Below are 16,662 nucleotides of genomic sequence, written 5' to 3'. Positions count from 1 at the left end.
AACTTTTTTTATACGTAAGTGTACGGGGATGTATAGGGCGTCTTTTTTTGCTGGGCCGGGTGTACTTTTTAGTTCTACCATTTTCGGGAAATGTTATTGCTTTGATCACTTTTTATTCAAATTTTTATCAGAATCAAAACAGTGAGAAAACGGCGGTTTGGCACTTTCGACTATTTTTCCCGCTACGACGTTTACCGAACAGGAAAAATATTTTTATAGATTTGTAGAGCGGGCGATTTCAGACGCGGGGATACCTAACATGTGTATGTTTCACAGTTTTTAACTACTTTTATATGTGTTCTAGGGAAAGGGGGGTGATTTGAACTTTTAATTCTTTTTATATTTTTTTATATTTTTTTTAACTTTTTTTTTTATTTTTTTTTTGCATTTATTAGACCCCCTAGGGGTGTTGAACCCCAGGGGGTCTGATCACTAATGCAATGCATTACAATGCTAATGCATTGCAATGCATTGCAAAAAAGCATCCTTTCTTTTGCAGGCTGCATAGACCAGCCTGCAAAAGAGACACTTTGCAGACAAGCCTGGGAGCCTGTCCGGGGACCAATCGGAGGCATTAGAGCCGGTTGTCTACTGCTTAAAGCAGTAGACACCCGGCGACTATGGCGGCCGCCCGGCTCCCGGGTGGTCGCCATAGTTACAGACCCGACATGCGCCGTACTATTACGGCGCATGTCGGGAAGGGGTTAATAGTCCCAGCATGGGGAAATTCAGTGTGTTAAATAAATACAGTAATAGTACAAGAGAAAACACATACCAAGCTCAGACTAGAAGATAAAAAGATAGTAACAAAAAGAAACAAGACTTTAGGATCATTTAGTTCTCTGTGCGGAGTGATCTTCGCTTGGCCTGATGTTGATTATACAGCCTAATCGCGGTTGGGAGGAAGGGTCTCCGATAGCGCTCCTTCTCACACTTGGGGTGAAGTAGTCGGTATTGACAGTACTGCCCAGTGCTATCACGGTCTCATACATGGGATGGGAGTTGTTCTCCAGCATGGAGCTCCCCACGGACCGTATCCTTCTGTCACCCACAACCTGTACTGCGATGGAGAGAGATGGGTCCTGGTGGGTTAAGTCCGACACAAGGAGGTAACCTGTATTGGATGTCATGCTAGTAGAGGAGATCTATACTCATACCAGTGTGGAAATGCATTGCAGAGGGCTGTTGCATTCCCGACATGGGTGGAACCTAAGTAACAGATTTCAAGGGGATTTTTTTTTGCAAAAGGGTGAAAGGTGCAGCTCTAGTAGGAAGGAACAGACCTTTCACAAATGTCTGTATAGTAACAGCAGTAGACTAGGCTTTTGGCCATACATTGTGTCACAGACTTTTCTTCTGTAATTGATAGAGTTGCAGGGAACCAGGTACTCCATTACAGACATGACAATCTTTATAGGGCTAAGATCGCATGGTGGAATTTGGAAAGGGATTTGAGATGGTCTACCGCCTCAGGACCCTCTCCATTTTCTAGCTCTGTGGATCCCATGGCAGGTTGACCTGCTGATTAGCCTTAGACACAAGGGGACTGATCAGCAGTAGCACAAGGGGACTGATCAGCGGGACTACAAGGGGACTGATCAGCGGGACTACAAGGGGATTGATCAGCGGGACTACAAGGGGACTGATCAGCAGTAGCACAAGGGGACTGATCAGCGGGACTACAAGGGGACTGATCAGCGGGACTACAAGGGGATTGATCAGCGGGACTACAAGGGGACTGATCAGCAGGAGTACAAGGGAACTGATCAGCGGTAGTACAAGGGAACTGATCAGCAGTAGTACAAGGGGACTGATCAGCAGTAGTACAAGGGGACTGATAAGCAGTATTACAAGGGGATTGATCAGCGGGACTACAAGGGGACTGATCAGCAGTAGTACAAGGGGATTGATCAGCGGGACTACAAGGGGACTGATCAGCTGGAGTACAAGGGGACTGATCAGCAGGAGTACAAGGGGACTGATCAGCAGGAGTACAAGGGAACTGATCAGTGGTAGTACAAGGGGACTGATCAGCGGGACTACAAGGGGAATGACCAGCAGGAGTACAAGGGGATTGATCAGCAGGATTACAAGGGGACTGATCAGCGGGACTACAAGGGGACTGATCAGCTGGAGTACAAGGGGACTGATCAGCAGGAGTACAAGGGAACTGATCAGTGGTAGTACAAGGGGACTGATCAGCGGGACTACAAGGGGAATGACCAGCAGGAGTACAAGGGGATTGATCAGCAGGATTACAAGGGGACTGATCAGCGGGACTACAAGGGGACTGATCAGCTGGAGTACAAGGGGACTGATCAACGGGAGTCTCAAATCATGGGTTCTGAGACAAAATCAGAAGATCAAGCAAAATGTGTCTTTTTTTCAAAATCACGACCAAAAAAAAAAGAAGTGTACATTCCCGCTTCCCATAGGAATCCACCTCAAAATCAGTTTCAAATTACGCCTGTGAGCCTAGTCTAGTACTAGCTCGGATAGTGTTTACTTTCACTCATAAGCCAAGAATCTATCTCAATGTTTGGAAACAAGCAAACTTACCGCTAGAATTGCAAAATGTTCTTAGCCCCTAAAAACTATCGTTTATTTCAGAAATATTGCTTTCCTTTTTTTAATGAAAATACCAAGAAAAACATCAAAGCAAAAATATCAAAAGCATTTTATCAGTATAAACACAACTTTGGAATGAGCGGAGACAAGTATAGAATACTGCAGGACATGTGATAACATCTGATAACAGTAAGGAGATACATATACACCGGACTGTCATGGTAGTGTTTGCGCTTGCAGTATTGCTGCGGACTACAATCATTGTAAACCATTGCAAAAAACTAAAATTATACAGTGTGTTGTTGGTGTGTGACGCAGCACCATCATCATCCCAGGTGAATGTACCCTAAAGGTAATCTACACATAGCAGATATTATGAACTTTATTCACAAGCAGCTTGATAGTATGTTCTGGCAGATGAGACAAATTTCTATCAAATAAAATTTACGTATTGTGATTGTGAGGCAAAATCTGAAATGTAATTGTTCTACATTACCTAAGTGCATATACGATACAATATGGCGATTAGGATGTGTTTGGGATTAACGTTCCCTACAGCAGACTTGGAAGGGATGGGGGCTGAAGTTGAAGGTGAACACAGGATCGTGTCTGGGATACGGCTCATCATCTGGAATGTGGAACTCGAAACGTTGTAGTAATGATGTAAATAAGATGAAGAGATCCATTCTTGCCAGCTGCTCTCCCACACAGATTCGGCGGCCTAAACATAAATAAGAGGAATGTGATGACAACTACAGTTTAAAGGGGTTGTCCAGCCTCAATGTAGGTCTGCCCAATTATTTGAACAGGAGTAGAGCTGATTCTATCTCTGGCTACTGCAATAGCTTCTGGTGTCTGGAGGCAGCAGGGTCAGCTGATCAGTGCAGGATCTACCGTAGGTGTTGGTCCATCACTGGTCAGATACTGATAGCTTATCCTCAGTGGCGTATCTAGGAATCATAGAGCCCCAAGGTGAACATTTGAGATGTGGCCCCTAGAGTATAATAATCGTAGACCCATACATAAAAAAAAAAAAAAAACAATGCTACTTACCTCTCCTGGGCTCCGGTGCATTTCCTGCTGATGTCATCCATCTTTAATGATGGACCAGACATTACTTGAGCCGGACCTGCATCATGATGCAGTATGACACAGGACTGGCCCACGTGACATCTGGGATGTCACCAAATAGGCCCAAAGCCTACCAGAGCCCAGGAGTTTATGATAGTGGTGTTTGTAGGGTTCACAGGCCTGCGGCCTCACTTACCAATCCCAGGTCCTGATCACATTTGCCTCTGCTGAAGGCCGTGAGCAGGATCGGTAAGTAAATAAGACCAGTTACCTGCTGTAGTTTAAAAAAAATTCTGCCTGGCAAGTATCGAATTTGCAAATTTCGCAGCAGATCCCCCAGTTTCATGGTGAAATTTGGTCAAGCAGGAAAATTCAGCTTCAAAATCCTGAAGCTGAGTGTTTCAGCTTGTATATATTATGCTGTGTGAACATGCTCTAAGTGCCAAACGAAAATCTGCTAAATAAATGCATATCACATAAACAGACTCTATGAACGAATTAAAAAAGAACAAAACTGACATTGGTCCAAGAAAGAACATCAGAACAATGGTGACCACCACAAAACACGGGCAGGCCACTCTATCGGAAAGCCACCCCCAGCCACTTCATACAAATTACGGGCGTCCTACCCATAGGATACGACAAAAATATTGTAGTTTTCGCAAGTCTCACATAGATGTTTGTCCTAAAAGAATTGGCGGTATTCCTGACCAGAGCGATGTCTAGTTGTATCTGTTCATTATACCAGTACCTGCAGAGAATGGGATGAATGCCTCATTCTTTACAAACTTTCCTTCCGAGTCCAAGAAATGTTCTGGATAAAACTGATACGGCTTCTTCCAAATGTTCTTATCCTTTAAAACGGATGTCAAGTTGGGGATGATTGTGGTGCCCTAAAACGATGAAGAAAAAAACAAAACCATAATGTATTGTGTGGTTTTATTTCTGCATTTATACACATTTCTTGTGTTCATGCAGAGGCATTTGTGCTGATCTGGAGTCAAATTCAGCCCTGAATCTGCCTCACATTGTTATCAATGGAAGCCGAAATCCAAGGACACTGAAGACAATAAGATGACATGGAATCCTTGGCAAGATTGAGCAGAATGGTCAACCACAAAATCCACAGTCCAAGACACCCAGCTGACAAGTCTCATTTATCTGGGGCTAGTCAGCGCATGGCAGAAAACCAGAGAGCTGGAAAATGGAAAGGAATCTAAGGCAGAAGCCCGACTCAATATCTCATCATTTCCTACCGTATGAACAGCCTAGGTAGTACTGTAGTATGGAGGGACAAACTTGGCCCTTTCTGTCAGTCATCATTGAAATACAGGGCTCATGCCGGCCAGGTATAACAGGCTTCCTCACTTTTGGGCAATGGAGACGTTCTCCAAGCAATACAAGGCTTCTTTCTGCAAGCTATAGGGCAGCCTGTCTTGGCCTACCCAACTAACTAAAGCACTGAAGGTGTATTCTGAAACTACACTACAATACCCTAAGTATAACAAGCCCAAAGCAAGGGATGGGGATTGTTAAGGGGGCATTCACACTACCTTTGTTAATGTCCATTGCTGTCTTCCATCATAGGATGACGGCAACGGACATTAAACTGTCACAGAGAATGGTCACAGACTGATTATGTGTCCATTTCCATTGACACTAATGCAAACAACAGATAGAAATGGGAAGGAAAAGCAATCACCATGTATTTTTTTTACGTCATATGAATAATGAATTGCTGAGGTTTTCATTTTCTACTTTTGTCTTTATTTTTTTACTTAAAAAATAAAATATACTGAACCTTGGGGATGTCAAATCCTTGGATATTGGTGTTTCTGTAGGTCATATGTAGCAAAGCAATAGGCAAGATATTTCCAAATCTCTGGACTTCATGGATGACTGCAGTGGTGTACGGCATTTTAGGCTGGTCTTCTATGGTGGGTAGTCTGTCCCGGCCAATCACACGATCGACCTCTTCATGGACCTTCTCTGGGAAGGTGAAAATTTAGTTAGAACACAATGTAGTTTCTTCTAGCTATGTTCAACTTTGACGTCTAGAAATTGCATGAAATCTTTAAGGGACATAGAGTAAGATTATGACAACCCCACAGCTATCTACTTACTCTGGATTTGCGGATGAAGAAGCATCATAAGAAGAGACCAGCGCAAAGTGTTGGATGTTGTGTCGGTCCCAGCTACAAAGAGATCCGCCATGACAATGAGAAGAGTCTCCTCTGAGAAGCTGCTGGCAGGATTATCTTTATTCTGAGAGCACAGAAATAATAGTTATTATGGAAGTCTTCAATAGCCGTGCCTCCCCTGATCTTCCTGCTCCGCTTTCTTACAAAATAAAGCATTCAAAACAATAATTTACCCAAGCACACAACAGTATTTTTGGTCAGGGTGCTATGCATTGAGTGTAAGCGTGGATAGTATGGAAATAGCAGAAAGCAAGGACAGAAGGTGAGAGGAGAATGTGAGTAGTACTATATTGGGGATAGGGGCTGTACAATATTGGGGTTTGGTTAATATCATTGTCCAATAATATATAGCAGGGGTGTAACTTGAGGGGGTGCAGAGGGTGCAGTCACATCGGGGCCCAGGAGCCTTAGGGAGCCCATAAGCATTGGCATCAGTATTGAGATTGCAGCTTCCATCTGGCCCATAAACCAAGGAGACCCACAGATTACCCCTAACCACACTAAGGTGGATTAAACTCCTTAGCACCCATAACCATCACTATCAAGAATTCACTGTAAGGATGAGGTAGGGGGACAAAATACTGTAGTTACACCACTGCATACACCTATACATACAGTGTACAGTAGACATTTGCTTACTTTTTCAATTTCCTCAAAAAAGGCATCAATGAAGTCCCTCCTGACCGCAGGATCCCAAGTGTCTCTGTGTTTTTGGATGATGGTCCTTAGGAAGTCTAGATAAGTACGTTGGATACTGAATAGCTTCTGATGGGGTCCGGGCACCTTCATGAGCCAGGGGAAGAGTTTGTACAACTAAAGAGAGGACATGTAATATATCCCTTATGAATCAATACAGTAGATAGCTTGAAGTTTTAATTATTATTGAACATTACATTTCATACAATAATATACAATATTTTAGCATAGCCATACAATAGAAGCCTTGTAAGGGTTAACTAACGTCTCCTGACTGGGGTCTTCAATCAGCTGAAGGTCTGAGATGAACAAGTCTAGTATTCACATATGATAAGATATTCCTCCTAGCCATGCCGATGTCTCCTTTAAACCCAACCAGACCCTTTGTGCCCTATACCTAGGTGTAATATCCAATAATAAGGCCCCCCATGGTGCTCACACACAGTATCCTCCGACCAACAGAGTATAATGCCTTCTTATTGGCTACCACATTGTTTAATGCCCCATTGGTGCCCCCACAAGGTATAATGCCCCCAAAGAGTATGATGGCTCCTTCATTGTCCCCACACATTATATTGCCCTTCACACACAGTATAATGCCCCATAAGTGCTCTCACACAGTATAATGCCCCATAAGTGCTCTCACACAGTATAATGCCCCATAAGTGCTCTCACACAGTATAATGCCCCATAAGTGCTCTCACACAGTATAATGCCCCATAAGTGCTCTCACACAGTATAATGCCCCATAAGTGCTCTCACACAGTATAATGCCCCATAGGTGCTCTCACACAGTATAATACCCCATAAGTGCTCTCACACAGTATAATGCCCCATAGGTGCTCTCACACAGTATAATGCCCCATAAGTGCTCTCACACAGTATAATGCCCCATAAGTGCTCACACAGTATAATGCCCCATAAGTGCTCTAACACAGTATAATGCCCCATAAGTGTTCTCACACAGTATAATACCCCATAAGTGCTCTCACACAGTATAATGCCCCATAGGTGCTCTCACACAGTATAATGCCCCATAAGTGCTCTCACACAGTATAATGGCCCATAAGTGCTCTCACACAGTATAATGCCCCATAAGTGCTCTCACACAGTATAATGCCCCATAAGTGCTCTCACACAGTATAATGCCCCATAAGTGCTCTCACAGTATAATGCCCCATAAGTGCTCTGACACAGTATAATGCCCCATAGGTGCTCTCACACAGTATAATGCCCCATAAGTGCTCTCACACAGTATAATGGCCCATAAGTGCTCTCACACAGTATAATGCCCCATAAGTGCTCTCACACAGTATAATGCCCCATAAGTGCTCTCACACAGTATAATGCCCCATAAGTGCTCTCACACAGTATAATGCCCCATAAGTGCTCTCACACAGTATAATGGCACTTTTTTGCTATACTTATACATTTGGTTAGATTTTTTGGAGGGGCACTGCCCATGTTTTCTATAGATAGATACTCACCTGAGTGATGGGCTTTGTCTGAAGCTCGGCCAATTCCTTTAATAGGTAAATCATTCTCTGAAATGATGAATCGCTGTATTCAAAGCGGTCTCCAAATGTGATGGAGCAGATGACATTGCTGACTGCATTAGTAAGCACCATAAAGGGATCAAAGGGACGGCCTAGAAACCAACAGAAATAACTAATACAGTCCTACCAGAAAAAAAATCTCCTCCAGATGGAAAAATCTTTATTGGGAACAACGGCACACAACATATTGACCCTCACTGGGATCTTCATCATGTGCCACACATTTTTATTTTATTTACCATTATTGGCCTGAAAAGCAGCACAGAGGTATCCAGCTTCTTCTCGTATACGCTCTTCCATTGATTTCTTTCCCATTCCAAAGTTTCTTAAAGTTTGTAGGGCAAATCGTCTTTGCTCCTTCCAATGTTGACCATATCCGGTGAATGCAATCCCTGAAGGACAATGGTTTATGAACATAAGGAATGGACACAGAACATATCCGCTATGTTAGATAAGAAGTCTTTATAGGGAACCTGTCACATGGAAAGTGCAGAGCAATCTGCAGGCAGCATGTTATAGAACAGGAGACCGATCTATAGGTTTGTGGAGAAATATTCAACATAAGTTTGGTTCACATTACATTTGTTTTTCTATATAGCTCATATATCTGTGTATGCCAAAAAATGGATTCTACTGGATAGATATGGATGGGAGCTCATTTCCATTGGTTTTACGCAGACTTAAATGTAAAGAAGAAAAAAAAGGGTATACGTCTATGGCCCCTTTTTTTTTTGCAATGCAGGTAAGTATAATCTGCCATGTTTTCCGGTTCTGCAAAAAACAGATGGTTAGAAGAGGCTTCAGTTAGGTGCAGGTGCTGGCTTGTCCTCTCCCCTGTCCTGCTGAACTGAAATCTCTGCTCTGAACATCTGAAGATAGCTCATATGTTACATGTATCAGGTTAGATATATCTATAGAAGTCTATGGAGAGGGGGGGAGGAGCAGATGTTGAGTCAGAAAGAAGGAGAGACAGGGGGGCTTAGGCTGATTTTGGAACTAAATAGACATATTCACAGATCAAGTAATTCATTCACATCAGTGCACGTCAGTACTTCTCTATATATGTCCTGCACAATCCTGGGGCTGTTTCTGAATGAGAAACAGAAGTTCATTATTCACTGTAGTGTGAATAAAGCTTAAGGCAGAGTCTCGGCCCACCAGCTCAGAGAGAACTGCAAACTACTCACAAAACGGCTTAGTAATGCTAAATATAGGAAACATAAAAAGTCATATAATGGCCGTATACAGGGGCGTAACTACCATAGAGGCAGCGGAGGCGGCTGCCACAGGGACCGGGCCATTAGGGGGCCCGGTGACAGCTGCTACCGCTGCGTTTTGGGTTTTTGGGTTTTTTTTTTGTTTTTGATAGGCCGTTACAGGCCCTATTCACTTGCCGATCCTGGCTGGGCTGGGATCGGTAAGTGACACCGCGGGCCCCACATACAGTCCTATGAAAAAGTTTGGGCACCCCTATTAATCTTAATCATTTTTAGTTCTAAATATTTTGGTGTTTGCCGCAGCCATTTCAGTTTGATATATCTAATAACTGATGGACACAGTAATATTTCAGGAGTGAAATGAGGTTTATTGTACTAACAGAAAATGTGCAATATGCATTAAACCAAAATTTGACCGGTGCAAAAGTATGGGCACCCTTATCATTTTATTGATTTGAATTCCCCTAACTACTTTTTACTGACTTACTGAAGCACAAAATTGGTTTTGTAACCTCAGTGAGCTTTGAACTTCATAGCCAGATGTATCCAATCATAAGAAAAGGTATTTAAGGTGGCCAATTGCAAGTTGATCTCCTATTTGAATCTCCTCTGAAGAGTGGCATCATGGGCTACTCAAAACAACTCTCAAATGATCTGAAAACAAAGATTGTTCAACATAGTTGTTCAGGGGAAGGATACAAAAAGTTGTCTCAGAGATTTAACCTGTCAGTTTCCACTGTGAGGAACATAGTAAGGAAATGGAAGACCACAGGGACAGTTCTTGTTAAGCCCAGAAGTGGCAGGCCAAGAATAATATCAGAAAGGCAGAGAAGAAGAATGGTGAGAACAGTGAAGGACAATCCACAGACCACCTCCAAAGAGCTGCAGCATCATCTTTCTGCAGATGGTGTCACTGTGCATCGGTCAACAATACAGCGCACTTTGCACAAATAGAAGCTGTATGGGAGAGTGATGAGAAAGAAGCCGTTTCTGCACGTACGCCACAAATAGAGTTGCCTGAGGTATGAAAAAGCACATTTGGTCAAGGCAGCTTCATTTTGGAAACAAAAATTGAGTTGTTTGGTTATAAAAAAAGGCGTTATGCATGGCGTCCAAAAAGAAACAGCATTCCAAGAAAAACACTTGCTACCCACTGTAAAATTTGGTGGAGGTTCCATCATGCTTTGGGGCTGTGTGGCCAATGCCGGCATCGGGAATCTTGTTAAAGTTGAGAGTCGCATGGATTCCACTCAGTATCAGCAGATTCTTGAGAATAATGTTCAAGAATCAGTGACGAAGTTGAAGTTACGCCGGGGATGGATATTTCAGCAAGACAATGATCCAAAACACCGCTCCAAATCCTCAGGCATTCATGCAGAGGAACAATTACAATGTTCTGGAATGGCCATCCCAGTCCCCAGACCTGAATATCATTGAACATCTGTGGGATGATTTGAAGCGGGCTGTCCATGCTCGGCGACCATCTAACTTAACTGAACTTGAATTGTTTGTCCAAAATACCTTAATCCAGGATCCAGGAACTGATTAAAAGCTACAGGAAGCGACTAGAGGCTGTTATCTTTGCAAAAGGAGGATGTACTAAATATTAATGTCACTTTTCTGTTGAGGTGCCCATACTTTTGCACCGGTCAAATTTTGGTTTAATGCATATTGCACATTTTCTGTTAGTACAATAAACCTCATTTCAATCCTGAAATATTACTGTGTCCATCAGTTATTAGATATATCAAACTGAAATGGCTGTTATAAACACCAAAATATTTAGAACTAAAAATGATTAAGATTAATAGGGGTGCCCAAACTTTTTCATAGGACTGTATACTATCATTATACTGTATAATGAACAGTGAACCGGGAGAGGTAATAAACATAAAAAACACTGTTACTTACCTCTCCACGATCCTACCAGGCCTCTGTCCTGACGTCATTCCTGACGTCACATGAACCCGGCCTGCATCCCGGGTCATGTGACGTCCGACGTCTTTGAAGAAGGACGGCAGCGTAGGAGCCGGAGGACAGGTAAGAAACAGTAGTTTTTTATGTTTTTATTCCCCCGGGTCTCCGATTATTATACTCTGGGGTCTGAAAAGACCCCAGAGTATAATAATTGTTTATGGGTGTCCACTATGGGGTATAATACTGTGTGCAGGGGACACAATAGGGGATAATACTGTGTGCAGGGGACACTATTGGGGATAATACTGTGTGAAGGGGCAACTATGGGGCATAATACTGTGTGCAGGGGCCACTATGGGACATAATAGTGTGTGCAGGGGCCAGTAAGGGACATAATACTGTGTGCAGGGGCCACCATGGGCTATAATACTGTGTACAGGGGCCAGTAAGGGATATAATACTGTGTGCAGGGGCCAGTAAGGGACATAATAGTGTGTGCAGGGGCCAATATTGGGGATAATACTGTGTGCAGGGGCCACTAAGGGACATAATAGAGTGCGGAGGAGGGGGCCGGTCGAGGTCTTCGACATCGGCGTCAGTTGGGGGGCCCCATGTCAAAAGTTTGCCACGGGGCCCCGCCATTCCTAGTTACGCCACTGGCCATATATAATGTCACACCTCATGTATACGCAGGCCATATATTACTGACAGCATTTTACTGATGTCACAGGTGAATACCTGAACAGTGAAATAATATATCAGATAATATTGCTTTATATCCACGCACTGAACTTTGTGCTGAAAAATATCCGATGACATAATGTTTGCTATTCTCTGCCTCCTCTGCTGACTAAGGAGAGGCCAAAACAGGAGTATGAGCTAAAGGTTGGTCAGAAGGTGAAAAAGGTGAAGATCTAACAAGTCCGGTCTGTGTATTGTACAGAAGAAAAAACACATAAACCAAGCAATAAACCAAGAGAACACGCAACGTTATCTAAAAAAAAAGACATTATGAAAACTTTGAGACTTTCCCTTTTTTTTTTTTTAAGTTTGCTTTGCATAGTGTAAGAGACTCTTGCAGTTTGGAGACTGTCAACAAGTAGGCTAGCTGTTATTGATGGGTCTTTGATATGTGCTACAGATATCTTTACATTTGTGAGTTTGTATTTATGCCAGTAAAGGATTGGCAAAGTCTGAGGATAAGGACACACCTTTAGGTTTTAGGTATTTATCATGGAGGGTGAGGACCTGAAGGGATAGTTCACACGGGGGAAAGAAGGCGGATTTTGACAGCGGAATTCGCCTCAAAATCTGCCTCCATATAAAGGTGCTCTATGGAGACCACTAGCGTTCTTTTTTCCGCTAGCAGCGGTTTCCGCCTGGCGGCAGCAACCTCCAGGGTTGTCCCATTCATTTGAGCCGCCTCCGGAGGGGGAAGCCGCGACGGTCGTGGCAAGCGGGTTTTGACCCGAGAGTGAGGCGGTGCCAAAATCCGCCCCACCGACCCCCATGTGAATGAGCCCTAAGAGCAGGTTCACATCTGCGCCCGGTCTCTGGTTTAGCCAATCCGGTCGGTTTCCATCTTCTGACCCACGAAAATGGACAGGGGACGGAAACCCGGCGGTCAGTTTTCAAACCCATTCACTTGCTCAGTTTTGGGCTGGATTTTTAGGAATGGCAGGTAGGTTGGTATTGGGACCTGTCATTCCACCCCCCTCCAGTCCACACTTTGTGGCTGCTATGAGTTCTCTTCATCAAGGAGGCTTAAGAGGTCGCTCCAGCAGCAGAGCTTGGCTGGAGAGCCAACAGGAAGGTCGCACTATTGGAGCTGTGTCCTGGATGATTCAACTTGCTATTGATTCTGTTATTCTAGGTGAGGTAACCTATTCTATGTTCAGTTAGAGCCCAGCCGGGCAGGGATTTATTTTTGTATTGTTTCTTTTGTTGCTGCACTGTTTTTGGAGTGAAAATAAAACTCTATCATTTTTTTGGACTAATAATCTGGACGTGTGTGTCTATGCCACCCCACCTAGCAACCCCAGACCCTGACAATAATTATTTTTTTTTTTTTTTATCATTTACTTTATTTTTAGGTTACTTTATATTGTTATCATTGTCACATTGTTATCTGCACCCATAAAGTGATGTAATGCGGATACAATGTGTCAGTATTACATCATTCTGCAAATACTACATGTGAAATAGGATTGCAAAACACATTTACAGGACAAACCAACAACAAACTTAGGTGGGTCAGAGTGATGAGATAGCTGTTGGCTGAAATGTTGTTCTCCGACAGCTACTGTATAATGCCTGAGCCATCAGCCAAGCACCCATGTCAGTGGGGTAACTAGGAATGTCGGGGTGAACTTTTGACATGGGGGCACCCCCCTGCATTCCTGCACACTCTATTACACCCATAGTGACCCCTGCACATACTATTACGCCCCATAGTGGCCCCTATACACAATATTTTGCCCCATCTGTATTTAGTGCCCTAGCATAATTTCTAAATGCCCTGGAATGGGACCTTTTGACTTATTTTTCGACAAGTACCAAACCATGGTCTTCAATCTGTAGCTCTGGTGTGAAACGACAACTCCTACACATAAGTATTGAGACCTACCATTGTGCAATCCGAGATGCTCGAACATTGGGATGGAGGGTCTGTCAGCGGTGTCCTCCGATTTTGTGACCAATCCTTCTTTTATAGCCTCATACCCATTTAGCACAACCGAACGCTCAAAGAATATCGAGAGGCTGTAAACGTTTCCATACTGTTTCCCCAACTGTAATAAAAAGATGAGCAACGTATACAAAAATGCAAAACTACAAAGACTGATCACAAAGACTGACTCATTTTTCAAAAATTTCTGTATTTTATAAAATTATAACATAGAAAGAAAGCAGAACTTGTGTTTATAAGGTCGCCCCTGAGCTTTATTTAGAACAGAGGCGCATCTATTGGTATTAACCAAGGGCAAGTAAACCAAAAAATTCTGGTTACAATTTCTGTATGAATCCGTTACAGAATAACTGGGCAGGGTTCATATCCATTATAAAACATTATACGCATGCCCAATATTACTCAAAGTTTACAAGCGTCCCAAATTTTCTATAGCAATGACAAATTTTTGGAAATAACCCCAGTAAACTAGTTACGTACTGGGCCTGGCTTACAGAAACTCTGCCGAAAGTGGGTTTTGGGGCTTCTCCAAAAATACATTATGCTAGGACTACCCGGTGATTGGCCACGACTACTGTTGCACGAACAAAGAAAACCTAAAGTCTCAAAAAAGTCGAGCAATGTTCAAATTGAAGTCACGGTCATGGTACATCAGGGGTTGTAATGCAAGGCCAGTCATGAATATTAGTGATGGGGTCACAGGACAACCCAGCAATGGGAGTCGCACCCAAATTTGCTGTATAGCCTAACCCAAGATTCGCACAACCAAATTCCACCCAGGAAACTTAGTCTGGGTGTTTGCTGGATTTATTGATCTGCACAGTATTCCTGCAGTATAGTTATCTATGATGTTAGGAGTCCCGGCCTCCTAGCGACATACTGTCCTGTACTGGTTATAATATTGGACAGTATGGGAGACAGGGAACCCTAGCCACTAGGCTTGAGCGATTGGGATCGGAAAAGATTGGATTCCGATCGGCGATCAAGTAAATTTCACGATCGCGATCGGAAATCCAACCTGATCTTTTCCAGCGGGATCGAGATCGGAGGTTATCTCAAGATCGGCTCAATCCCAAAAGTGACTTTTCCCATAGAAAAGCATTGACTAGGGTTGAGGATCGGGATCGGAAAAGATTGGATTCCGATCGGCGATCGAGCAAATTTCACGATCGAGATCAGGATCGAGATCAGCTGGAAAATGATCGGAAATCGGATTTTAAAATCGATCTTGAAATCTCAAGATCGGCTCAACCCTACTAGCCACATAAATAACTATACAGCATAGTGTTCAGATCAATAAATATGGCGCACACGGACCAAGTTTCGTGGGTAAAACTCGGTGGTGTGACTCTAGGCTTAGCCATAGGCGGCTGCTGTAACTCCCCCGCCCTTGCTCAGGTGCAGACATTGGCAATCTTACAGACGCTTTACCTGGGATAAGCTTTCAGGTAAGTTGTTGAAATCCAGTTGGAAGGTGTTTCCCACCAAGGGCAGGGGATAGGGTCCTGGGGGGTACTTATGTCCTTTTTTGTTCTTCACCCAGTGAATGAGTATACAGAGCACAACGACAGCGAGGCCTATACACGTAGCATTCCCAACAGGCAGCAAGGAGGATGGGACAGAGGGAAGCTCCATGTCCAGTCGGGGCCCAGCTCTGATGCTTCTGTCTGGTACTTGGTGGTATTGTAGGTAACACAGCTGAGAGTTGTTGCAGATCTCCCAATTTCTTTGCTGCCACTTATTGTCTGCCTTGCATTTTATCAGCTACATAATGACGTACAAGGCAGCTCTGTTCTTCCTTTCTGGCCATGCTCCCAGTCCAGCCCTTTCACCCTGGATCACATTTCCCAGCCGGTTACTCAGTGGTGAAATCCCTAGAAGTCAGATACTGTTAATCCAGATTAGGGCTATTGCTTCTCATTGAGGAGACTTCATGCAAAGCTCCATGGGAGTAAGTATGTAAATGAGATCATATTAGTCAAACCAGCGGCTCCTATCTATAGACTGATCAGAACTGTCATTCTCAGCTATGAGGCAAAGTTCTTATACAATACCTCAAGAAGGGCGCCCTCATTTCCACAGGTTGTTTGTTGCATTGCAGCTCATTATCAATCAAGTAACTGAATTTCAGTTGCAATACTGGTCACAGCCTGTTAACAGGAGGGGCGCTATTTAAGCACATACTATTTTGTAATCCTGAATAATGACTCTACTTAGGGGGAAGAAACCCACATATATAGAAAGTGTGTTTTCATTGCTCACCGCTCTTTAATGCATTCAGTATTTCATTCAGGGGGTCCCCAAGGGAACTCCCTGAACGGAATACTGAACGCAGATGGGAACCGGTCCTAAGGCTATTTCTACATCAGATGGGATTTTACTTTCTTACACATAATTAAACTGGCTTTGCTGCTAGTTGTAGGGCGGTGTCCATGTGCTCAGGGGCTGTCATTGTTAGTCTAGGACGCACAGAGCAAACTCACTGCAGGGCTTGCAGCACTAAGGCCGCATTCACACAACCAAGCTTCAGCTGTAAAACTCGGCCAGATTTACCAAACTGATTGGTATGATGGCAGAGCGACTACTTTCTTCTTCTCAGGAAGTGGCATCACGTTCTTGATCACATGACCATGTTGAAGTTCAGTCACCTTAATCCCAGTGGGTTGAGCGATAACCATACCTCCCAAACGTCCCGGATTCTTGGGATTTCAATGGGATTTTATCTTGTGTCCGTTAGTGTCCATTTGTGT

General features: G+C 43.5%; 1 protein-coding gene across 1 annotated transcript; it reads right to left on the bottom strand.

Moving 5' to 3' along the window:
- Positions 1-2,757: 2,757 nt before the first annotated feature.
- Positions 2,758-15,637, bottom strand: LOC142200165 (cytochrome P450 2D15-like). The gene is made up of 9 exons (XM_075270327.1): positions 15,344-15,637; positions 13,853-14,015; positions 8,332-8,484; positions 8,024-8,184; positions 6,480-6,653; positions 5,763-5,904; positions 5,441-5,628; positions 4,391-4,532; positions 2,758-3,289 (listed from the first exon to the last, which is right to left on the bottom strand). Exons 1-9 carry the CDS (start codon positions 15,545-15,547, stop codon positions 3,111-3,113), a joined length of 1,506 nt encoding a protein of 501 aa, XP_075126428.1. The 5' UTR covers positions 15,548-15,637; the 3' UTR covers positions 2,758-3,110.
- Between the last annotated feature and the right edge of the window lie 1,025 nt (positions 15,638-16,662).

This window comes from Leptodactylus fuscus, chromosome 4 (genome assembly GCF_031893055.1).
Source record: "Leptodactylus fuscus isolate aLepFus1 chromosome 4, aLepFus1.hap2, whole genome shotgun sequence".
In the NCBI taxonomy this organism is placed as follows: domain Eukaryota; kingdom Metazoa; phylum Chordata; class Amphibia; order Anura; family Leptodactylidae; genus Leptodactylus; species Leptodactylus fuscus.
Note: the sequence above shows the minus strand (reverse complement) of the source record. Positions and strands in the feature narration are given on the sequence as shown.

Bases quoted from the DNA above. Each gene is read 5' to 3' on its own strand.
- LOC142200165 (XM_075270327.1), bottom strand. From the start codon at position 15,547: ATGGAGCTTCCCTCTGTCCCATCCTCCTTGCTGCCTGTTGGGAATGCT. The intron at 8,185-8,331 runs GTAAATAAAATA...GTTGGTTTCTAG, and splicing joins TGCTTTTCAGGCCAATAATG to GCCGTCCCTTTGATCCCTTT. The intron at 5,629-5,762 runs GTAAGTAGATAG...TCACCTTCCCAG, and splicing joins TCTTCATCCGCAAATCCAGA to AGAAGGTCCATGAAGAGGTC.